Source organism: Bicyclus anynana, chromosome 16 (assembly GCF_947172395.1).
Source record: "Bicyclus anynana chromosome 16, ilBicAnyn1.1, whole genome shotgun sequence".
NCBI lineage: Eukaryota > Metazoa > Arthropoda > Insecta > Lepidoptera > Nymphalidae > Bicyclus > Bicyclus anynana.
In genome coordinates, this window is record NC_069098.1 from 4,479,236 (window position 1) to 4,504,847 (window position 25,612).

Below are 25,612 nucleotides of genomic sequence, written 5' to 3' on the forward strand. Positions count from 1 at the left end.
TACCATCAGGTGAGATTGTAGTCAAGGGCTAACTTGTAAAGATTAAAAAAAAATCATATCTATACCAAAAAACTACCTACAGTAGTTCTTAATTGGACATTTATACCAGACCGGCTACGTTACATACATGTAGGTATATCTACTTACTATATCCTAGTGATCGTATCTCATAATAGACCCAAATGGGTTAGAATTCCTCAAATGTATTTCAGTAACCCTCTTCTATTCTGACTGGGTGTATTCAGTAACCCACATCAAACAGTGATCATCAGTAACTGACGGCCTTAAAGCCTTCGATGAAGCCTCTTAGCAGTGATTCGGGTATTTCTAGTACACATGGATTTACATGTTCGCTTAAATGGGTTTTTAGTTAATGATTGACTATGACCCAACGACATTATTTACTATAGATATGTTACGGGCCTACAAAATCATCGTAAATGTGAGCCGAATTTAGCTACTCCACTGAACCAGACTGAACGCACACATGCACAATTTGTGCTTAATTCCATTATGTATATACAGTTTTTAAAGTTCCTAAAAACACAACTCGACATTGTATATTTAGGTATTATTTGTTTAAATAACTTTCGTTGTTTACTGTGCGGCTCAATGAATGCGTTCAATTAACCGCTTTTGTTAGCTTCAGTTTCGACGCGCTAGTGGCATATCTCTATTGTAAAATATTTTCTATGACCCGTAATAGAGCCGAGATAGCCCATATATAACCTCTGCCTTCGATTCGGAGGGCGTAGGTTCGAACTCTTAAAAAGTTATCTGATCTATAACACAACTCAAACTACTTTTTAGATTACTTTTATTTTCGTCTGGTGGCAGGCATTGCCCATGACTAGTTATCACACTATGGCAAAGACGTACCGCCAAGCGATTTAGCGTTCCGGTACGATGCAATAAACTAGAGAGGTACACTTCCAAGTTAGCCAGCTTCCATCTAATACTGCATCGTCACTTGACATTAGGTGAGATCGTAGTCAAGGTGTAACTTATGATTTCTATAAAATAAAATAATTTTGACTCGGAATTTTGACACGCAGATAATGTTTGTCGTAGGAGTCTGCTAAGAACAACGATATTTTATACTAGAGATAGGGCACTAGTGCATCGAAAATGAAGCGGGCAAATGTGCATAATTGTCTTAATTTCATTTAGTGGCTTAATAAACAACGAAAGTTATTTGAACACAATACCTAAATATTGTCTACAATGTCGAGTTGCGTGTATAACTGTTTAGGAAGTGTAAAAACTATATATATACATAAATATATAATCTCAGTAAACACAAAATTGCGCATCTGTGTGATCTGTGGAGTCGCTGAATTTGGATCAGTTTTTGCGGTGTTTCTCTAGGCACGCAAGTCCATAGTATAAAATAATTATTGGCCAAAATAGAATTTTACGAAAATCATACCTTTCTAAGAGGAGTTCTCTCGGGATGGTAAAAAATGCAAACGGACGAAGTCGAGGGCATCGCTAATGCATTATAAAATAAATTATAATTAAAGTCTTACTTTAAACGGTAACAAAAACATAGTGCTAAAACAAAAAGCGACTGCATTTTATTTAATTACCCTCAAAAGGAGTGAAAAGATTAACGAAGCGAAAACTTGGTAACTTGTGCGATGTTAAGAAATGTTTAATTTCAAGTTAAGTACTTAGTCTGTAGTCAGTTTAACTTTGTACTTATTAAAAGTTGTGGAAAACTGGCCAGTTAAATTAGTGTTCCGAATTTTTGTTCGCTCGTTTGAGTAAACGATGCGCTTTTTAAACCTCGACGCAGAGGATGGTTATACAAGTAAGTTAATCTTCTATTTTTAAAAAATCTCACATTAGTAGTTTTTGAGATATTAGCAGAAATAAGCAGTAGGTATATGTTGCACCGCAGCATACACTAACTACCTCTCAATACCTACGCCTGAAAAATGAAAGGTGCGCAACCGAGGAGCAGCATGCCACATGCCAAGTTGCTCACAAAAAACGTAACGCTGTCATTCGTTCATCGAATTTTACTGCCCATATTTTTTTCATACCGGAGGCTATAAATGAAATATTGATTATTAAGGAGTAAACTCCAAAACTACACTTTTTTATTTCTTAGTTAACAAACTAGCCGACTACTCGTGGTTCCCGTTGCCGTGGGGATAGGGGGATAAAATATAGCCTATCACACTAACAAATAACGTGGCTCTCTATTTGTAAAACAATTGGTAAAGGGGATGTGGAGTTTAATCCCACAATGCTGCTCCAATTCAGAATGGCGAGCTACCCGTGTATTACATTCCACTAATAAAGCATGTGATGAAGCTACGACCATAAACACGATGACTTTTTTATTCCAACGGGGAGGATATTCAGACCTTTTTTTAAAAAATTAGGGGTTGTGACAAATGGCATGCTTGATAGTGACAGGGACCAAATTGTCCACCCCTTCTGGTGACCTATTTATTCCACCCCGTTTTTTGACTGTAATGCTGATAAAAAGTTTACGCCGCCCACAGACGGTCATTACACAGCACTGTCTGTAGCGCGCGTATTAATTTTTTTTAATTATCTAGGTGTTTGATGTCTATTTCGCATTGAGCCAGCAACTATTGTCCTAACCTCTCATTCTGAGAGAAGACTCGTGCTCAACAGTGAACCGAACATGGGTTGTTAATGATGTAGAGATGATTAAAGTATATGCGAATAAAACTACACACAGAGTGGATAGTTAGAATAGGATAGTGATAGTTGCAAAACGAATATAATGCAACATAACTAAATGAAAATTAGAAAATGAAAATTGTGGTAAGAAGTAAAATTGAAGTTTTTTCACAACACAATTTCCTCACTCGATAAAACAAATGGCGCCGAAGCGATTTTTCATTCCCAATTTATTAAAGAGTGCAATGAAATGAATAAAATGACTATAAAAGAGTTGCATTATTATACGTGTTTTAATTGCAATCGGCTTGTTGGTGACACGTCATCGATGATACCGCGTCTGACGAAAGGCATTGAAATCTCTTGTTGAGATGATCGTTCATCATCATCATCATCATCATATCAGCCGATGGACGTCCACTGCAGGACATAGGCCTTTTGTAGGGACTTCCAAACATCACGATACTGAGCCGCCTGCATCCAGCGAATCCCTGCGACTCGCTTGATGTCGTCAGTCCACCTGGTGGGGGGTCGGCCAACACTGCGCTTACTAGTGCGGGGTCGCCATTCCAGCACTTTGGGACCCCAACGTCCATCGGCTCTTCGAACTATGTGCCCCGCCCATTGCCACTTCAGCTTCGCAACTCGTTGAGCTATGTCGGTGACTTTGGTTCTTCTGCGGATCTCCTCATTTCTGATTCGATCACGCAGAGATACTCCTAACATAGCTCGTTCCATCGCCCGCTGTGTGACTCTAAGCCTTCTTATGAGGCCCATAGTTAGCGACCAAGTCTCGGAACCATAGGTCATCACTGGCAACACGCACTGTTCGAAGACTTTTGTCTTCAGGCACTGAGGAATTTCGGACGAAAAGATGTCCCGAAGCTTCCCGAATGCAGCCCAGCCGAGTTGGATTCGACGGTTCACCTCTTTCTCGAAATTGGACCTACCTAACTGGATCATATGTCCTAGGTATATGTATTCGTCTACAATTTCGAGTGCAGCGTTCTCAACTATAACTGGGTGGAGCGATACATGAGCATTACACATTATTTTTGTTTTGCCCATGTTCATTTTCAGGCCCACCTGTTGAGAAACGCTGCTGAGGTCATTGAGCATGGTACTAAGGTCATCCAGAGTCTGTGCCATGATGACTACATCATCCGCGAACCGCAGTTGAGTGATGTACTCGCCATTGATGTTGATGCCAAGTCCGCCCCAGTCCAGAAGCTTAAAGACGTCTTCCAGTGCGGCGGTAAATAGCTTCGGAGAGATCACATCTCCCTGACGCACTCCTCGCTGCAACTGGATTGGCCTCGTAGTCTGATCCTGAATACGGACTGACATAGTGGCGTTTTCGTACAAGCACTTCAACGCTTGGATATACCTGTAATCAATTCGGCATCTCTGCAATGACCTTAGCACAGCCCAGGTTTCCACCGAATCGAAGGCTTTCTCATAGTCCACAAACGCTAAGCAAAGTGGCTGGTTATACTCGTGAGTCTTCTGTATAACCTGCCGCAGCGTATGGATGTGGTCTATGGTACTAAAGCCTTTTCGGAAACCGGCTTGTTCGGGAGGCTGGAAGTCGTCAAACCTATTAGCGAGACGATTCGTAATGACTCTCGAGAACAATTTGTAAACATGGCTTAGCAGCGAGATGGGTCTGTAATTCTTCAGCAAGGTGTTGTCACCTTTTTTGAAGAACAGAACCACCACGCTCCTATGCCACGCCTCAGGCGTCGTGCCCTCGTGAATGACGGAATTGAACAATCGCTGAAGGACTTTAAGTATCGGTTTTCCACCCGCTTTCAGGAGTTCTGCTGTGATTCCGTCCTCACCTGGCGCCTTATTGTTCTTCAGGTGTTTGAGAGCCACACTAATCTCGTATAGGCTGACGTCCGGGATATCTTCGGTATAGTGTCGGGTCAACTTGGCTCTGGGGTCTTTAGCCAAATTGGCAACAGGCTGCTGAGTAGTCGTGTATAGCTGTCCATAGAACTTCTCGACCTCACTTAATAACTCGGGCTTGGAAGAAATTAGATTACCGTGTTCGGTCTTCAAACGCGTCAGCTGCCTCTGTCCAATAGACAGATCTCTGGCGAAAACTTTCGAGCCTCGATTATTTTCAATCGCATTTTTAATACGCTCGGTATTGAAATTTCGCAAGTCGCTGGTTTGCGACTTAGAGATCTGTCTACTGATTTGTCGGTATTTTGACGCATCTGCTGAAGACTGTAATCTCATTTCTTGCCTCTCTTCCATGAGTTTAAGTGTTTGGTCCGAGAACTTTTTGGTTCTTTTCGCACGGTGGGTCTTATAGAACTTAGACCCAACGGAATGGACAGTTTCCACGAACCTGTTGTTCAGATCGTCCACAGTTTCGCAATTTGCTAGGCAATCAAAGCAGTTCTGCAGTTCTAGTTGAAAGGACTCGGGGTTTTGAATATGGGCACGAGTAGGTCGGAGCGTAGACTTCACCAGTCGATACCGTTCCAGCTGAATGTTGATATTCAACGTGCCTCTAACCATTCGGTGATCGCTACCGGTTTTCACCCTATGGATCACAGAAACATCGTTGAATATTTGCCGTCTGGTAGACAAGATGAAGTCGATCTCGTTTTTCGTGGAACCATCGGGGCTCATCCAGGTCCATTTCCTGTGTGGTGGCTTCTTGAAGAAGGAGTTCATCATAAAGAGGCCCTCCTTCTCCATGAAGTCAGCCAACATTTGGCCCCTATCGTTCCGTTGCCCATATCCAAATCGTCCCACTTTCAACTCTGAACCGCTACGTTCGCCCAGCTTTGCGTTAAAATCCCCCATCACAACATTGTAATAAGAGTTTGAGGCATGTATGGCTTTAGAAATATCCTCATACAATACCTCTACCTCCTCGTCGGGATGTGTCGAGGTCGGTGCGTAAACCTGTATAACCTTCAACGAATACCGTTTGGTAATTCGGAGGACCAGGAACGCTACCCTGCTCGACACACTCTCGACTTTTACAACATTGTTCACGAGGGACTTGTGAACGATAAATCCGACACCACCCTGGGACTGTTGGTCGCCCTCCCGGTAGTAGAGCATGTTGCCGGATTCAAGGATTATCGAGCCCTCCCCCTCTCTTCGGACTTCAGACAATCCTATGATATCCCAGTGCAACTTGCTCATAACTTCTTCCAGCTCGATGACCTTTTCGTCGGACCTCAAAGTGCGTGCGTTGTATGTTGCCAGGTCTAGTCGTCGGGGTTGGCAGCGGAATCTCTGCCGGAGATTCTTAACACCCCTTGCCCCGCCGTTACCATAACCGCTGCCAGAGCCAGGAATAGCGGGGCTGCCGGGGACTAGGGGCTGTGTTTTGTTTTTGCCGTCCATACAAAGTTTTGCCCAGTACTGACCACGCTGGGCATGCGGGTTGGTCAGCGCAGTGCTAGATTACTCGCGCCGGTGTCGCTGCTGCCCGACACCGGCCTGAGGCATTTCGTAATCTAGCCTGTGGGAATGGATATACCGCCATTCGTCGGTCGCCAGAGCCTCGTCGGTCCATCTGCAGGGTGCACCACGAGCAGGTGAGGTTGGCAGTTGGGGAGACTGACTGGTACTAGCCTCCCCCTTACACCCCGATGATGTGATGATCGTTATGTGGGAATTATGATATTAAAAATAATATGTCATTTTTAATGTTTGTTAATATTTATGTTTTTCTTGATTACTCACTTATTTTGTCTTTGTGATGAGTAAGTAAGTAGATCTTACTACAAATTGATATTATTAAATATTTGACAGAAGTGCTAGCTGATATTTCGCGCAAAGGCAGCCTAGCTGTCCAATGAGGAAATGCAGTCAGTATTGTTGCCACCACTCCAAGTGGGCATGATTTGTATAGTTATTAGGATAGGTCAGCTTAAGTGTTCAGATTTTAAACAATTGCATGTTTTCCTGCCACATTTCTATGAAAATGTTGATTCTACGCCTATTCTAAGCCTTAGCATTTATTTATTTCTCTAGTTTGACAGATGGTTTTTTCTTTTAAAATGCTATACCTCATACCATTATCTACCAGAAAGAAGCCCGTACTATTCGTTAGTATTTTCTTTTAATTATTCATCTTTGATGTCGAATTCTCGAGTCGTAATATACCAATGGATTTATTTAATCACAAGCACGCATCCTTCGAATCCGGTCCGGGGCATGCACCTCCAACTTTTCAGTTGCATTTTAAGAAATTAAATATCACGTGTCTCAAACAGTGAAGAAAAAACATCGTGAGGAAACCTGCATACGAGAGAATTTTCTTAATTCTCTGCGTCTGTGAAGTCTGCCAGCCTCATTGGGTCAGCATGGTGGACTATTGGTCTAACCCCTATTATTCTGAGAGGAGACTCGAGCTCAGCAGTGAGCCGAACATGGGTTGATAATGATGACGATGATGATCATTGATGTCAGCTCCAATTTAAAAAACCAACTGTTCTATTCATAGCGCGTAAACGGTGGCAAAAAAGAAACAAAATTCTATCGGCCCAGATAAAAACTGGTAGCAGTCAGATCAGGATTAGATGAATATACAGTCCATGACCCAGGCTCGCACTAGATCCGCGGAACGGGAAAATGGCCGACAAAAAAGGGTCCCCGAATACAAACACGGTGTCGGATAAAAAATTTATGGCCATTCTATTCGGATTTACTTTTCCAATCGGTTTGTTGAGTAACTTAGGGTTTTGTGTTTCATTCAATGAAAAGGCAAACATGGGGATATCGGACTACTAATGGAGTCATTTATAGGGCGTTCAACTTGATCTCGATTAGGGCAACCGGGAAGTATAATGTATTTAATGGTTTTTGTTTCTGTTTCTTTATTAGGACGGAAATTACATACTTAATCATATAAATTGACTTAAAGGGCAAGATAGAAAGAAAATAACTGTATTTATCTCAGACGAGTTATTAGCAAAACGTATGCATAGTATAGTATCGTTACTAACCCACTATATATTATATTATATCGTTATTAACCCACTACATATTCGGCGCACTGCTGAGCTCGAGTCTCCTCTCAGAATGAGAGGGGTTAGGCCAATAGTCTACCACGCTGGCCCAATGCGGATGGGAGACTTCACACACGCAGAGAATTAAGAAAATTCTCTGGTATGCAGGTTTCCTCACGATGTTTTTCCTTCACCGTTTGAGACATTATTCCAGTGATGTTATACAGGATTTTTTTTATTCTTTACAAGTTAGTCCTTGACTACAATCTCACGTGATGATGCAGTCTAAGAAGCGGGCTAACTTGTTAGGAGGATAAGTGATAACTAATAGGAGAACTTTATATAAATATCTTTTTTTTAACACTGTATATCTCATTTTAAAATGCCATTTGACTGACAAAATGTAGGCACTGAAATTCAAAATAGGCTTAATTAACCTAATATATAAAATAAACCTTTCAAGTAGCGCCTACAAAAAGTAACGTGAGTTTTTAATTAAAAAGCCAGCTGAATGTTGGTCGTTTTACGTTTACCTGATGTTTTATTAAAGGTAACAAAAGGTAATATATAAAATATAAAAATTTTCTTCGTTTTTATGATTGCGAAGTTTGTTTGAGTACAATTTGCGTGATAATTGCCTTTTTGAATTATATTTTTTGTAATTTATTTCAATGTAGAAACTCTTTACCTGACAGTAGATGCATATATAGTCTGGCAAGGTCGTTCATGACGCTCCCATGATATGCGGGCGACGGGGTAAAGACTGCGCTGGTGTGTAATCGTGCATGCGGAGAAGTGAGGTGAATCAGTCGTGGGTTTTTTTATTCATCGCTACACGCCCGCTACACGACCATCGGGAGTGTTACGAACGAAGTAGCCCGCGCAGACTGATGGAAGTGTCATCAACCAACTTGCCAGACTATAGTATTAACATACCTAACTAAATAAAACTGAATAAAACTGATTTAATAAAACTAAATAAAACTGATTTAATAAAACTAAAAGCACTAACTATTAAAATAATAAACTTTATTTTTTTTTATACTATTAAACTATAAACTTTATCAAACTTTGTAAACTAGTATTACTTCTGTAAGAAATAAATGCCTTTTTTATGTTATTATTTATTATACGAAACTGTACCTTGGATAGTCAGAGAGGCCTCCGTGGCGCAGTGGTATGCGCGGTGGATTTACAAAACGGAGGTCCTGGGTTAGATCCCCGGCTGGGCAGATTGAGATTTTTTAATTGGTCCAGGTCTGGCTGGTGGGAGGCTTCGGCCGTGGCTAGTTACCACCCTACCGGCAAAGACGTACCGCCAAGCGATTTAGCGTTCCGGTACGATGTCGTGTAGAAACCGAAAAAGGGTTTGGATTGTCATCCTCCTCCTAACAAGTTAGCCTGCTTCCATCTTAGACTGCATCATCACTTACCATCAGGTGAGATAGTAGTCAAGGGCTAAATTGTAAATAATAAAAAAAAAATAAAAAAGGCACTAAAAGAAGAATATCAATTACAAAAGGTGTGCACACACCCTAAAAATAAAGGTAACAAACCCCAGAGCTTTAAACGTATCAAATAACCTTTATAATCCGATTACCAAGCTGCGAATAAGATATAGAACAGTAGATATCCTTATTTAATATTTAGCACCATTATATCGATCTCGTGTACCCGCGTATCCTAATTCGACCCTCCTCAGTCGACCGTCTAGACATAAAGATCCAGACACTATCAGTTCAACATACCCGTCTGGTTTCGTTCGAGAATAGATCTGTTACAATATTCGAGTAGCAAAGAATATTATCTTTGAAGAAACCGTAGACAATAATATAATATTTTTTTTTAATTTTTAATAGTGTTTTGTTTATTTTGTATTCTATTAACATTGTTGAAAATTTTAAAAAAGGACCTTATATAATTAAAAAATAATGACTGGTTTCAAAGCAGACCTTTTAAAATCGTTTTTTTAGAAATATGCATAATTAGGTGTGAAAGTTTAACAAACAAACAAACTAATATATCATAAGGTGGTTCCCGTTAACCTAGAAATAATTTAGTAAGTAACATCACTATAGACCACAAGTATCAGAAATAATCTCAAAACTATACATTTGTAATTAAATCTTAAAAAATAGGAACACAGAACAGTAAAAGCTATAGCTAGTGATCGGGATCAAGTACGACTATTTTTTAATCCAACTCGCGTAATTTTAGATGATACGAACACTGATACTACTGATTTTTAAAAATTATTCCAATTATTTAAGATCAGAATACAAAAAAAATCCAGAAGGTTTGATCGCGCATATAAATTAAGCCGTCGAAATTACTCTTTTTTGGTGTAATTTCACGAACAAGCGATTAGTCATTCTGTGTATGCAGAGTTATTAAGCGAAATTAAGCGAAGAATAGCAATAGCTAGGGATGCGATGACGAAATTAGTAAACATCTGGAAGAATCGAAGCATCACAAACAGAACCAAAACACGCCTGGTTCAGGCACTTATTTTTCCGATTTTCCTGTATGGTGTAGAGACGTGGACTATTCACGCCAGAGAAAGACAAATAATTGATGCGTTCGAGATGTGGTGTTGGAGGCGAATGTTACGTGTACCGTGGACTGCCAAACGCACAAATGTATCAATTCTTTCACAGCTTCAAATTAAAACACGTCTCTCAACCATCTGTCTACAGCGCATCCTCCGTTATTTTGGACATATCACACGCCGTGGGAACGAAAACTTGGAAAAAATTATTGTGGTGGGAAATGTGGAAGGCAAACGGCCACGAGGTAGATCTCCAACCCGATGGTCCGATCTTCTAAAGGAAGCAGGAGCCCGAACCTTTTACAGTGCCGTCCAAATGGCCAGCGACCGTACTCGATGGAGGAGCATTGTAAAGCAAACGATGACTCGCCAAGGTGGTCACGATCCTCAGTCATGAGGGACCGACTAGAGAGAGAGTATGCAGAGTTGTGTGACGTATTAGACAGGTACAATTTTTGGACACAATGCTGCCTTTAGTGTGTTTTTCCACCAGAGATTCTGCGAAGACGTGAAAGCTTTCCACCAATACTAAGCTTTGTAGCTGTACAAGGAAGATGCACCATGAAGATACGAGCATACTAACTCTCCTCTGCACATAGCTACCCACTCGCGACGGCCCATAGCAGCCATCCTTAACACGCATCCTTACAAAAAAAAACATATCTTAGTTGAATCCGTTTCCACCACTGCTAAGCTATGTGCACCATTGAATATGATTGGTGGATATCAAACGCATTCATAGCAACGTAGAGTAGCACATCTCTGGTGGAAAAGCGCCCTTATAATGACGGCTGAACGTGGTTTCTGGTGTTTTCTGTATTTTGAAGAAGTAAATATGACAAACGGACAACGTATCCGTGATAGCCCAGTGGATATGACCTCTGCTTCCGATTCCGGAGGGTGTGGGTTCGATTCAGATCCGGGGCATGCACCTCCAACTTTTCTGTTCTGTGCATTTTAAGAAATTAAATATCAAGTGTCTCTAACGGTGAAGGAAAACATTGTAAGGAAACCTGCATACCAGAGAATTTTCTTAATTCTCTGCGTGGGTGTAGTCTACCAATCCGCATTGGGCCAGCGTGGTGGACTATTGGCCTAACCCCTCTCATTCTAAGAGGAGACTCGAGCTCGAGCAGTGAGCCGAATATGGGTTGATAACGACGAAATATGACAATGAATAACCATTAGTGTTTTGTTCCAGGCAACCAGCGGTGCAGAGCCGCAGGTAGCAGTGCTATGCGAGGCAGGGGCGACCTACCACCCGCAGTACATGTCAGCTGCCGGCCGCTGGACGCCCGACCTCACCACCAAACCGCACAACTGCTTGAAGGACAAGATGGAAATCCTTGACTATTGCAAGAAGGTTAGTTCTTCTTCTTCATCTTCCTAGCGTGATCAGCACTTTGCCCGATCTTGAGATATCTTCTTAAGTTTGTGGGCTCTCAAGTCGGCTTTTACTATGTCAAGCCAGCGATTTTAGCGGCCTCAGGATTTACCTCCAGGGACTGCAATGTTCAGAAATCTTAGTTCTACTCTACTAATATAAAAAAAAAATATTTACCATATATATACTTTTAACTAACAAACGGCAACTTTTTAGCTTGAAATTCAGTTTTTTAAAAATCTCGCATGAACCATGGATTTTTATCGAATAATGAATTCTGCGATCTCCACTGAAGTTTCCTGTAATACCATTTTTTTGTTAAATCAAAAAAAAACATACATACAGCCGAACGTAGAACCTCCTCCTTTTTGGAAGTCGGTTAAAAATAGTGATGTGATAAAGTGAACGAACATGACTCACTCAATATGTTCAGAAACAAATTAGTAAATAACATATCGAAGAACATTGCCCTAGATAAATCCAAGTTTACAGAACACATGAGCTTACTAAGTAATCAGTTTTATAACAAAAACAATAAATCCTAAGTCAACAAAGATTTCATACATAGTAAGTAAGTATAACTAACTTTGTAAAAAGTTAAAACCAACAAAACGCCCAACCAAAGCTCGAGACGATGAAACTTTTACATAAAGTACTTACTATGGTGTAAAATAGAATATTCTATCAGTTCAAGTAACTTGACTGCACGAAAACTTCCTCGATTATGGGCAAAGTTTTCCTTGTTTGCTACATAGATGATTCCTCTTCAACAATCGAATTTGTGCAACTTAGTCGTGCCAAAATGGAAAACTATTCCTTCAGTTAAATACCCTACTAGTGTCTACTAGTTTTCGAACAAAATCTATGGAAAAACTAATTGTTAAAGCGATAATAAAATATTCTACAAATACGTCTAAAATACTGTTTGTTCACAAAATCGAGACGTTTAGAAAGAATAAAGAAATAACACTTATTTAGATTTAACATTTGCAATAGCAATATGCATTATACTTCAACTTGAATATTCCTAGATAGTTCTGAAATTCATGTAAATTTATTAAGTTCAGTCGTTTTAGCCAGTTAATAATGTATTTATTAAGTATTTATTCACGACGTTCTATAATCACATTCTATACGCCTTTCTTGATGAGTACTGTTTACCAACAAAGAAATTAAAAATGAGGGTATAAATCACTAGTCATTTAACACCTAATAATAATTATAATTAACTTCTTCTTTAATTAATGAAAATAAATTTGATTAATAAGCTTAGAACAATTAGATATGGTTAATATATTTTATAAACAAACAATACATAATTTTAAATAAATAAGTTATGAAATGACATACGATTTCTACCTTAATTTCTAATTTATTTGTTGGTACAGCGGCTCCCTGTAACCCGTTGTGTAACATTGTGCTTTGTGATTTCTTTGTCATTTTAAACGTCTCATTGTTTATTTAGGTATATCCAAGCCACGACATCACCAATATCGTGGAGGCGTCCCACTACGTCAAGGTCAGCAACTGGTGCAAGTTGGGCTCCGGAAATGCAGCCAAGTGCAAGGTCACTCGATGGGTGAAGCCCTTCCGCTGTCTTGGTACGTACGCCTCCAGATGTGCTAACATACGACCAAGTGTAGAGAAATAGACAAAATGTCGTCCAATGGCGGCGGAGTTGTCACAATCCCATCTCTTTCGTACCAACGTAATTAGCGGTAGCTGTATATCCGGTAGCGCCGCCATTGGTTGAAATTTGTCTATTTCTATTTACGAGGTACTATAGTTGGTCGCATGTTAGCACCACATTAAACACCTTCCTTAAGACCATCCACATATAGTAATAAAACTTTTTTTTTGTCTGACAATTTCTGGCACCTGCCAAAAATGCCTCTGCTCTGTAAAGCAAGCCAGACTTTCGTGGTTTTATAAAACCTGAGAGTTTGTCAGCCCCGAATCTAATCATAAATAACTATGGAGCTTACAGCGTGATAGCGGAGCTAGCAGTCGTAATCGTCTTTTTCGTGTTTTCCCTGGCAATCCTGGCATAATGAATAATAATCCTCAGTCCTAAGTCAAGGTTGCCAAATAGCTAATACTTGGCAACCCTTCGAAGAACACTGTTGAAAATCAAACTTAAATGGTATCGAAGAATTACTACGAAAATAATTGTCAGGTGACTGTGGGATGGGGAAAACTTACGATTGAAGCCTGGACCCTTGAGATCCAATTCCCAATAGCTAGTTTCTTAAGCCACCACGGTCACATACTCTTAAAACCACTAATTTTTTAAGTACGAGAAAAGAGGTTTTACTGAAAATATCCTGCCCTAATACCTCATTTACACTCTCGCGCGAGCGGCGAATGAGTCGCGAGGCGAAGTTCGCGCCGAGTGTGTAAACAGTGCGCTCGTAGTTCGTCTCGGTCCTCGTCACTCGGTTACTATATGGCACGCGAGGTGAGAACGCGTCGAGGTACGAGACGTTGTACGAGGCGCGGGTCTACATGAGCTATTAAAGAGGCAGTCGAGTCATCCATTGTCTTTTAGTTAGTGTATAAAATGTTCCCGTCATCTACAAAGTTTATTTGCCGCAGAAGGCCCATTCCAATCGGACGCGCTGCTGGTACCCGAGAGCTGTCTGTTCGACCACATCCACAACCAGAGCCGCTGCTGGCAGTTCTCCCGCTGGAACGCCACCGCTGGCCGCGCCTGCGCCCAACGCGGCCTCAGACTCCGCACCTTCGCCATGCTCCTGCCCTGTGGAATCAGTTTATTCTCTGGCGTCGAATTTGTGTGCTGCCCTAAACATTTTAAGGGTGAGTTTAATTGTCATTGGTACCAGAGATTATTAGACCGCTTCCACAACCAGAGTCGCTGCTGGCAGTTCTCTCGCTGGAAGGCCACCGCCAGCAGCGCCTTCTTTTTTATTCTTTACAGGTTAGCCCTTGACTCCAATCTCACCTGGTGGTAAGTGATGATGCAGTCTAAGATGAAAGCGGACTAACTTGTTAGGAGGAGGATAAAAATCCACACCCCTTTCGGTTTCTACACGGCATCGCACCGGAACGCTACATCGATTGGCGGTACGTCATACCTGCACCCAGCGCAGTTAGAAACTCCGCACCTTGGCTATGCTCCTGCCCTGTGGAATTTCTCTCTGGCGTTGAATTTGTTTACTGCCTAAAACATTATATGGGTTAGTTTTTGGAACAATGTTCCTTTATGGGCCTTATAATAGAATAAAAAGATCTGGCAGCAATCATCAAGTAACAAAATGCGTTTTTTGAATAAGATGAACTTCGTTCCTGACGGGAGAAGCTGAGACTTCACTGGACAAGTTAGAAAGACTCGTCTTTCATTCCACTACCCGTAAACCTCGTGTGCCTATAAAAACATCGGCAACCAAACTCTCAGATATACCGTGTTCTTTGGCAATAGAAACAAATAACGGTAAAGTAGAGAGTATCTAATAGATAAAAATACAAGATTGTTGGTTCATTTTTCATTTCTGTATCGTTCTGAAAAGAGTTTCCCAAAAGTGGGCCCAGCGTCGGACTTTTCCTTTATCAATTAATTAATTTTCCAGAAAACGTGAAAATGCACAAACCAATGGATGTGGGCGTGCCAGTAAGCCCTGGCGGTGAAGAAATGTTGGCTGCATCCGCTGCTATGGACGAACGGGATGATGAACTGTTGGATGATGAAGACACGCTCACCGATGATGATGACGAGTCTCTCAACCTGAGTGATGATGACGACGACGACGATGCTGATGATGGTAATTTATTTTTTAAAATTAAAAATCCATTATTTATTACATCTGCAAAAATATACACACAAGTGTATCAACATGACTAAAATTTCATTTAATGTTTTTATCTTTAAAAACTATTTTTATGTACACAGGACGACATATTTTAAAATGGTTCATCATTATTTTTAAAGACGGTAGATTTTGACAACAGCTCCATTTGTGTTTAGTAGAATTTGAAAATTATTATTTTTACCTATATACTACAACAAATTAACATTTGCATTTCCAAATTTATCCATAGAATTCATAGTTAAGATTGAAGCAACGTGAGCTCATAAATCAATAATTACAGATATGGACGAAGACGAAGACGCGGACCTGACTCGTGACGACGACGCAGAAGACGACGACTACACCGACGGCGACGACTCCGCCTGGCCCCGCCCCGAGTCGTCTGCTGCGCCCTCCACAACGTCTACAACTACCACCTCCACTACGACCACTACTACGGTAAGTACTACTATAACTTGTGACGACGACGACTACACCGACGGTGACGACTCCGCCTGGCTGCGCCCCGAGTCGTCTGCTGCGCCCTCCACAACGTTTACCACTACCACCTCCACTACGACCACTACTACTGTAAGTAATACCACTAGTCGTGACGACGACTACATCAACGCAAAACGACGCCGTGTAGCTCCGCCCCGAGTCATCTGCTGATCTACCATTACCACTTCGACCACGACCACTACTACGGTAGTAACTTGCCTAATAGAGCTCGCAAAGAGTACAAGCTTTTTGACTTCTGCGTTCTACGCTACTTTAAAAATGTTGATCTAAAATCGGGAATTAGAAACGATGCTATAATTTTTACACTTTGCTGGGTCCAGATTTTATGAATGAACCCTCGCAATTTCAAAATTAGTGTCACATATTAAATAATAACAGTATCAGTTTTAGACTGTGTTAATTTAAGTTTGATTGACAGCTTAATCCAGATATGTAAAGTACCTACAATAAAAAATGCATGATTTCAACAAAAAAAAAACACACTCGAAAAATTTTAATAAAGAGTGAATTCTAATTGTTGGTGAATTTTGATTAGGATTTTTCGTTGTTTTTTTTTCTGTAACGTGCTGGGCTCAAAATGTTCAGTCTCCTTTAAATTTTATATTTATCACCTTTTCCATAATCCAGAGTATTGTCACCATTAAAGATAACCGGTACATTTTGTGCAGGCATCGACCGCCACCTCTGACCCTTATTTCTCGCACTTCGACCCGCGCACCGAACACCAGAGCTACAAGGACGCCCAGCAACGCCTTGAAGAAACTCATCGTGAAAAGGTCAGTTTTGTGCTCGCCTTCGCGTTGGCCAATATTATGGCCAAATTAAAGCCATAAATAATGTTCGATCTTTATGTGACGCTGAACAAGATGGTCCATCTCAATTTAGGATTTTGATACTACGAGTAGATTGTGAGCCTTTTACGAAGGATGTGATACATTAAAAAAGTTAAAATACATGGTAGACACATATTTACAGAATTTGAGCTTTAGGCGATAGTAGGTTCTATAAGACCAGGTCTGCTGTAGACAGAATTGAGAAATCCGCTGCTAAATCGTAAATTATTCAAAATCTGACTAGACGGTAGTTGCAGTTGACCAGTGTCAAACGGGGATTGCAGTCGTTGGGAAAGCGAAGTATTCTTGAAATTCTATCCTCAAAGTATAAATTATGTATACTTTGAGGGTAGAATAGAATAGTAGAGTGTATGCATTTTGACAGACACTTTTCTTACAAAGATGGTTCTCCTTACCCTTCACAATACATTGCTAATATAACTCAGAAGAAGTTACCCAAAGTTTTGGAAGCTTAAACTTTCAAACAGATTAATTTAAATCTGGATTTGTGGAACACAAAGTTGCGGTCAACCAAGTAGCGAACTAAGACTCAGTGGTAATTCAGAAGTGCGTATTTTAGACAAGATTTGGAAAACTCATTCTCTGAAATACGCACTTATACTTTCTAAACTTTGCAAACGTCATCAGAGGCTAGTAGTTTTCATATTTGGATACTTTAGTAAACCATTTCTATGAAGTCTTCGTTTATTGTGTGAATTACGCAAATTCTAAACTTCATAAACTAAATCATGGCAGCTTCACAAACTTTCAACTTGTTCTTAATTTTCCCTTTTAGTATTGTGTAGGTTAAATATTGGAAGCGTACTCGTAATTTAAGGAACCCTTTCGTTCGCTTTTGCGTCTCTGGCCACAATACCATAATAAGGTATTTTAAACGTGATATACCTATTGAAGAAATTAAAAGAATAAATAACAATCATGATAGTTAAAAGATAAATCTATCCAGTTTGGGCTCATTTTGTTTTCATGCTTCGAAAACGAAATTTTATAAAACCGTTTTTTTATAATTATTATCATAAATTTTCCACTGAACGGTGAATACATTGTTTTTAACATTTCCAGATCATTCATTTACTTTGTACATTTCCAGATCACCAAAGTGATGCGTGAATGGTCTGAACTAGAAGACCGCTACCAGCAAATGATGGCCTCTGACCCAACGGCCGCTCAAACCTTCCGCCAACGCATGACCGCTAAATTCCAGGCTAATATCCAGGTAATTATAAATATTTGTTCCTTTTCTCGTGGAGTCCTTGCACCATGGAGTCGCATGTACTAAAAGAAATCGGAATTAATTTACCGCGGCTAGTTGCCTCGACTGGTGACAGGGCTGGCTCATTTTCAAATGATCGGATTCGCGCAAAGGATCACAGCCTGGCTGTCCAACGCCAGAATATAGCCATCATTTTTGCCACCATTGGACGTGGACGTGATTTGTGTAGTTATTATTATAGGTTAGTTTAATTTCCTTATTATATTCTTTCTCCAGTTAATTATTGTTTTTTCATATTTTTCTACTCAAAATAGTGAATACGAATTATTCACTAGAGTTTGGAACTAAAGAAGAAACAGTTAATTGGAAGTCCTCGACCGCGTGATTTAATGCAATGCTCGGTGTCACGATAGACAACCGATATGTTGATTTGTACCTTAACCTTGTAGGTACTATTATTATAATCGTATGGTTAGGCCACAGAATATATAATAGTACAAGGTTAGGAGGCTAGGCGCCACAAGTGTTTCGTTTTCTCCACAACATGGTAACATTATTTATAAATAATTTATATTACTTTTCGAGTCGTGGTGAATCCGATGTCCAGATCAAGCATCTTCTAATAGTATCCAATGCAGTGACAATGATTTGTTGTTTCCAGTCCCTGGAAGAAGAGGGCGTGTCAGAACGTCGTCGTCTGGCGGCCCTCCACCAGCAGCGCGTGCTGGCTCATCTTGCTCAAAGACGTCGCACTGCTCTCTCCTGCTACACCCGATCTCTCCGCGACACTCCTCCTAATGTAAGTATGATTATAACTTTTTTTTTTCTCTATTGTAAAGTTCCAATTTGGTACTTCATAAAATTACGATCTACCCTATTATTATTAAACTAAGATAATGTCCAATAGCTTAATATTAGTCTTTCACTAACTATTACGTCTTTAGGTTACTTTGTTCACGTGATCTTCCATGTAACAAAATCTTAACAATACACTATCACTAGTCACTAAACTCTAACTCAAATGGTTTGGTCCGTTTAAGTCTTCTCATTGTATTGCCTCGATGTTTACGTGATTATAACTCGCTATACTCTATGCATTAAGTCTTATACATGGAAGAGATTTGTATAATCTCACTTATGAATGCTATACTTTAAACGGCGAAGGAAAAATTATCATCATCCATCAGAAAAAACCATCGTGAAGAAACCTGCGTACCTGACTTTCTAATTTCTCTACGTGTGTGAAGTTTGCTATTCCGCATTGGGTCAGCGAGCGCATTGGGTAGGTGGACTATTAGCTTAAACTCTCTATTTTGAGAGGAGATTCGTGCTCAAAAGTAAGCCGAATATGGGTTGGTAATTAGACGAATGATGATGACAAAATAAGTCTGCTAAAGATGACAAAATTTCCATTTTTTCCACAACTACGATAAACTTATTAGCTAGTCTGACATGATAGTGTTACGAACTGGAGTTCGAAGATTTGGATTGAAACACCTGTAGACTCGTATGAGACTATAATCCACTCCTGAATCCGAGTACACTCCCAAACGTAGACAATTCGTTTTCCAAAATCGTAGCTGAGTTCACTTGTATCGCTGGTATCACTAGATGTTACTCTACTTCGTTCCGAAATTAAACTGCCCCGAGCGAGATGTCCGCCGCGTATTTATACCAATTAGAATGATTCCAGACTATTCTGAGAGCACCTACATGCGTGTTTTTTATTCCACGAAATTCGACATAAAACAATAACAAAAGGTTGTAAACGACTCGATATGGGCGAGTGATTATGAACCTTTTGTCTCAAGTAATTAGGGTTCAATAGCTTTTCCATGATATTCGCAGGCTCACCGTGTGCAGAAGTGCCTGCAGCGCTTGGTGCGAGCTCTGGCAGCTGAACGCAGCGGAGCCCTAGCCGCCTGGCGCCGCGCCGCCGCCACCGGACGAGAGGCCGCCGCCGCCGAGCGCGCCAGCGCTGCTGATAGACTGCAGGTACGCCAGGCAAAGGCATTATTATTAGATATTATTATTAAGTTATTTCAAATAGTCAACTGACGTGTCAAAAGTGCTTGTAAACTGAGCCTACTTGATATAAATGATTTTTGATTGATTGATTGATTGATTGCAAAAGCTAAGTCAAATCAAAAGTCCCTACAACCAGGCAAATTCAAGGCAAAAGCAATGCCTACAAAAGGCCTACCTGCAAAAGACATCCATCGGCTGATGTGAGATAAAATTATGCCACGGATGTTACGCTTAGAACGAACCGAATGGTGGTTAATTTACGTTTCCAACCCTCTGCCATGCCATGGCAAAACACTGTATCTACAAAATGTTCTTTGCTTTTAGTTATTTGTTAGAAATAATGTTTAGTGTGTAATTTGTTATTAATAAACGCATTTCTTGGTGTTTCTTGTCTTGAAAAAATATTGAAATGCCTGGACCTACCTAAGAAAGAAAGAAAGAAAGATTTTTATTTCACAAAAACAACAAAGGAATCAAAAAAGCATAAAGAAAAAATATTAATAATATATACGGTAATAAACATAACATACACGATAATACGGTGTATGCATTGTATATTACATGCATTACATAAACGGGACATACGGTGTAATGTCATGGTACGGCAGCACTGCTTTACTCAACACATCCATATGTGTATGTGATCCAAATATAGCGATTGTTACCAATATAACACCATTTTTTTGATAATAATCGCTATATATGGATCGCAATCTCTGTAATTGGATTTAGTTTTTAGGCTTCATTATATATATAGCAGCATAATCTATGTAAGACAAAATATTAATTTGTACAAACGAAAAGGAGTTCTAAACCCACGTCTTACTGGACACGGGCATAAGTTAGTTATTTCTGCATATCGTCTCCAAAGAGTAAAAAAATCTTTTGTAGGTTTGGGTGTACTCTTCTATAACAAGATCCCCAAGACTGTGATGGACCTGCCAATGCATAGCTTTAAGTAATGTGTTTAAATAACATTTGCTTAGTCGAGGTTACTACACCATCGATGAGTTCCTTAATGACAAAGTTGCTTGGAGGCCGTTGGATCAGCTTCCACCTTCACACAGGAAGTAAAACTATAAGAAATTGTAATGTTGTCATAAATTGTAATTATAATATTATTGTATGATTTTTTTTAAAAAAGAGCAACTGTCGAGTTTCTTGCCGGTTTCTTCTCAGCAGAATCTGCCTTCCGAACCGGTGGTAGAATCTTTACAAATAGTTAACTGACGTATCAAAAGTGCTTGTATACTGAGCCTACTTGAAATAAATGTTTTTTTTTTTGACGAGTACCGATATTTTTGATTATATTTTACATAAATTATAAATTACGTTATGGTGACCAGGATGCCGACCGCGCTCTACAGCGCGCTCTCACGTCGCTTCGCCGCCGCCCGCATCTCTACGCCAGCATCGGGACCGCTATTGAAGATTATGTTCAGGTAAGCTAAATCTTAAATTTTAAGAAATTAAATATCACGTGTCTCAAACGGTGAAGCCTGAAGGAAAACATCCTGAGGAAACCTACACACCAGAGAATTTTCTTAATTCTCTGCGTGTGTGAAGTCTGCCAATCCGCATTGGGCCAGCGTGGTTGACTATTGGCATAACCCCTCTCATTCTGAGAGGAGACACGAGCTCAGCAGTGAGCCGAATATGGGTTGATAATGACAAGCTAAATCTTTAAAATCAAAAATATTAAAAAAAAAAGTATTTAGTAAGTGAGTAAGTTGTGTAATATTTGTGGTCCAAAAATCTATGTTTTCCAGTTGATCCATAGGTGATATTATACGGTCCCTAAACAGTTTGTTTTTAAATTGACCATCAAGAACACCTAATCTAAAATTACAATTACATTTCCAGTCAATGCAATCCAAAGACGATATGGCCGTATCCCTGATGTCAATGACCCCGGAGGCGGAAGAACTTCTCCTGGACCGCATCGAGGCCGAGGTGCAGCGCGAGCAGGCCGCCAGAGAACAGCTCACTGCCAAGAGAGACCAGCGCACGAGGCAGCGACAGGACATCCAGAACGAACGGGCGAGGGTAAGGATTCATTCAGATAGATAGCTAGAAGCGAAAAGACGAACTCTGACAAGAATAGGAAGTTAGAAGATGGAGGAGGCCTTTATCCTTTCAGGGATCCATATTGAAAAAGAACGTACTAACCAAATATTACTAACATAATTTAAAAACAACTAACAAACTTACTAACTACTTACTAACAAACTACTAATAACATCTGAAATGTAAATATGGAATAAATAGCTTCTTTATTTTATATTTATTTAAACTTCAGTGGGGCGCTCATATAGAACACGGATGCAAACTTCGCTATGCTGTATTTGTAATAAGAAAAAATAAGACAGCTAAAAATACTTTAAGTTCTTCTTTACTTATAAGAAGCATAAACATAAACAAAGGTATATGTAATTTTACTTCGTTGTGACGTCACAATTGTGCCGTATTTATGGGGCGTTTTTAAGTAATCCGTTGCAACGCCTCAAAGATGTTCCTGCATCTCCCAAAGTACTGGTCGCAGATACCTGTTACTTGTACATAATTACTCGAATATTAACTCACTTTCAATATATCAAATACTCTTTTATTTCAGACTTCAAACGGAGTGAAAGAGAGCGAGGAGACCGACGACGAAGCCAGCGAAGTCAGCGACACTGAAGAGACAACCACAGTGTCCACGACGCAGACCTCCCCCGCTCCCTCCGCCTCACCCTCCCCCGCGGCGTCCGTGTCCGTGCGTGACGTCACCACACGCTCTGCCTTCACTCCAGAAACTACTACCACGGTGAGAAATAGAAGCCAAGGAATAAAAGGGGTCGGACCAGGGCCGGCCCGTCCATACGACGAACGAAGCAGTCGCTCCAGGCGCCAAATAGCGGCTAATCCTAGTCAACCGTAGACCCCAGAGTATGGTCGAGATCTTCGGGTTCTATTCTTACTTTACACTCATAATTTAGTATAAGTTATCTGCATATAATTAGGAGCAAAGTGGAGAGGCGCCATAATTAGATCTCGCTCCATTTTAAAATTTACTTCGGGCCGGCGCTGGGTCGGACTAATGGCGTAGCTACTCAGGGGCTAGGCGGTTCAATGCTCCGGAGTCATGAAGCTTAGGGTGCCCTCTAATCCTTTCCAGAAAACCGCGATTGAACCTAACTTAGAAAATTTCGAAAACAAAAAAAGTTTGTTACAAAACGTGAAAAATCACTACTAAGAAGGTACCTACTTTATGTAGTGGCCCGTGTTTTGAATCGTGCATCCAGATATTATGTACTTTGTCTATTACACTGCAATACCTTGTACATATGTTTTCTGTGGCAATACTTCGGTGGAATACAAAATTAGATCGTACTTATTGTTTACCAAACTTTATAATCACAATTAACCTCTTTGTTGGTTTTTTTTTTTAATTTAAAAATAAACAAAATCGATTAAGAAATCCACAAAAGTATTTATTACTTTGCACTTCACAGGAAATCATCACGAGCACGATGACCGAAGCACCGGAGAGCGAGACGGAGACCAGCGAAGTTGGTGAAACTTCCAGCCGGCGATCAACTGTCGAGGTGACTTTAATTTACTATTCCTACTATAAAATAAGGGCCATGGCCACCTCCATCTTTACTTTATCACGCCATCTATGAGAAATTTTAGCTAACTAACCTATAACCATACAAATGATAGTTAATAACACTGATAAACTATCAAACAATACAGGTAAGCCCAGCGCCCAATCCGTACAGTCTTAACGGCATAATTGTGAACTAACTAGTAGGAGCTGGTGAAGTAAAGCAAGTTCCACACGAGAGATGGCGCTGCTAACCGCTACTTTTTTATAAGTTTCTCTTTTAAATAGGTATAATTATTTTATCCTTGCAAAAAACAAAAAACAAGTGTGGACTATACTCTACTAGCTTTGAGTAACTTTAGTGGAAATACACGAAATTTACCAACTAGCTATTGTGAGTAATTCTTAAGTCACGTCATTTCGTATTCACTGTTAATTTATTGATCAAAATTAATAACTAGAGTGTTTGCCATTGTGATTTTCGCTAACAATGGTCTTTAAAGCCTCAGTAACTCAGTGGTAAAGGGGCCGAGCTTATCATCGAGGGGTGGTGATTTGATTCCCGCCTGCTGGACTATTGTCGTACTCCTAACACAGGCTTTTCCGACTAATTGGAGGGGACCGGGAATATTTATCATATTATATAAAAGTTAAGGCTTAAAATAAACTGGACTTTTCAGAATACAAAAATGCGGTTGTTACTGATTTGATGTTTGATTAGGTGGCTAATAGACCAGAGTTAGTGAATAGGTTATATCATATCGGTTCATTGTTTCAGACGGAGGGCGAAGGCCTGCGTGCCGCTCTTGAGCAGGCGGAGGAACGCGCGCCGCCGCCGCCCGCGCACGCGCTCAAGAACGAGCTGCAGCACTCCCAGCCTGTACGTACACGATATCAAGTCAACCTTGGACTTACATAGATACCTGGTTCTCCCTCCAATAGCCCTTTATATGAGACAGCTCTCGAAAACTAATTTTGTGAAAGCCGATACACTCCTGACCCCAACGCCGATTGTAGATCGCTCGAAAAACGTTCTTTCCTATCCTGACTACGAGATAACGACTGTCAGTTAAATTGTTAGAACGTGGCAATTGTTATGTAACTCTGTTTTGACAATAAAAGACGTTTATTGTCAAAACAGAGTTACATAACAATTGCCACGTTCGAATAGTTCGAGCCGATGGACGTTAAAGTCTCAAGGTGCTGGAATAACGACCCTGCACTAGAGAGCTCTGTGTTAGTTGATCCCTTTGTGAATGGGCCGAGGACATTAAACGAGTCAGGTGGATCAGTATGGGAAGCGGGCAAATTTGTTAGGAGGAGGATGAAAATCCACACCCCTTTTGGTTTCTACACGGCATCGTACCGGAACGCTAAATCGCTTGGCGGTACGTCTTTGCCGGTAGGGTGGTAACTAACCACGGCCGAAGCCTCCCACCAGCCAGACCTGGACAAATTAAGAAAATCTCAATCTGCCCAGCCGGGGATCGAACCCAGGACCTCCGTCTTGTAAATCCACCGCGCATACCACTGCGCCACGGAGGCCGTCAAAACTTTCACTTACCATCATCACATATATATATGGTATACATCAGGTGAGATTGTAGTCAAAAAAAAAATGTCATACTTGTGTGCAGGGCTACACAGTCCGCGGGCCCAGTCCGAGCGGCAACAGCTCGGGCGCGCTGTACCCCGCGCTGTGCGTGGGCGGCGCTGCGCTGGCGGCCGCCGCGGCTGTCGCGCTCGCTGTCGCACGACGCCGCGACCGCGCGCCATCCGCGCAGGGCTTTGTGCAGGTGAGCACTGACAGGTCACGGTTACCGTCCCGAATGGCCCTCTAAGCCGAGGTCCGAGTCTCATAGGAGAGAGAGCCGTTCCGCCCTCTATCTTTATTTCAGCCTTCGGGTCTCATCAGGCGATGTTTCTGCGCTCGCCCAAACCCCCCGGTGACGCGGTAGTGGTCCCACATGGAGACATCGGCACTTACTCAAAAAAAAAAACTCATTACTGCTGATAGTGTAA

At 40.8% G+C, this 25,612-nt stretch overlaps 1 protein-coding gene across 3 annotated transcripts in view; it reads left to right on the plus strand.

Annotated features, from left to right (window-relative positions):
* Nucleotides 1-25,612, plus strand: part of LOC112046692 (amyloid-beta-like protein) — a 181,189-nt gene that overhangs the window by 152,348 nt on the left and 3,229 nt on the right. Inside the window, exons 2-16 of one of the 3 annotated variants that reach the window (XM_024083415.2) lie at nt 11,396-11,557; nt 13,044-13,179; nt 14,174-14,395; nt 15,166-15,357; nt 15,686-15,843; nt 16,575-16,682; nt 17,851-17,976; nt 18,635-18,772; nt 19,822-19,968; nt 21,348-21,443; nt 21,865-22,047; nt 22,616-22,807; nt 23,496-23,588; nt 24,369-24,470; nt 25,228-25,386. In XM_024083415.2, the coding sequence (XP_023939183.2) occupies nt 11,396-11,557; nt 13,044-13,179; nt 14,174-14,395; nt 15,166-15,357; nt 15,686-15,843; nt 16,575-16,682; nt 17,851-17,976; nt 18,635-18,772; nt 19,822-19,968; nt 21,348-21,443; nt 21,865-22,047; nt 22,616-22,807; nt 23,496-23,588; nt 24,369-24,470; nt 25,228-25,386 (2,214 nt within the window). The remainder of the gene's footprint in view (nt 1-11,395; nt 11,558-13,043; nt 13,180-14,173; nt 14,396-15,165; nt 15,358-15,685; nt 15,844-16,574; nt 16,683-17,850; nt 17,977-18,634; nt 18,773-19,821; nt 19,969-21,347; nt 21,444-21,864; nt 22,048-22,615; nt 22,808-23,495; nt 23,589-24,368; nt 24,471-25,227; nt 25,387-25,612) is intronic. The other 2 variants (XM_024083417.2, XM_024083416.2) reach the window with 2 other exon arrangements.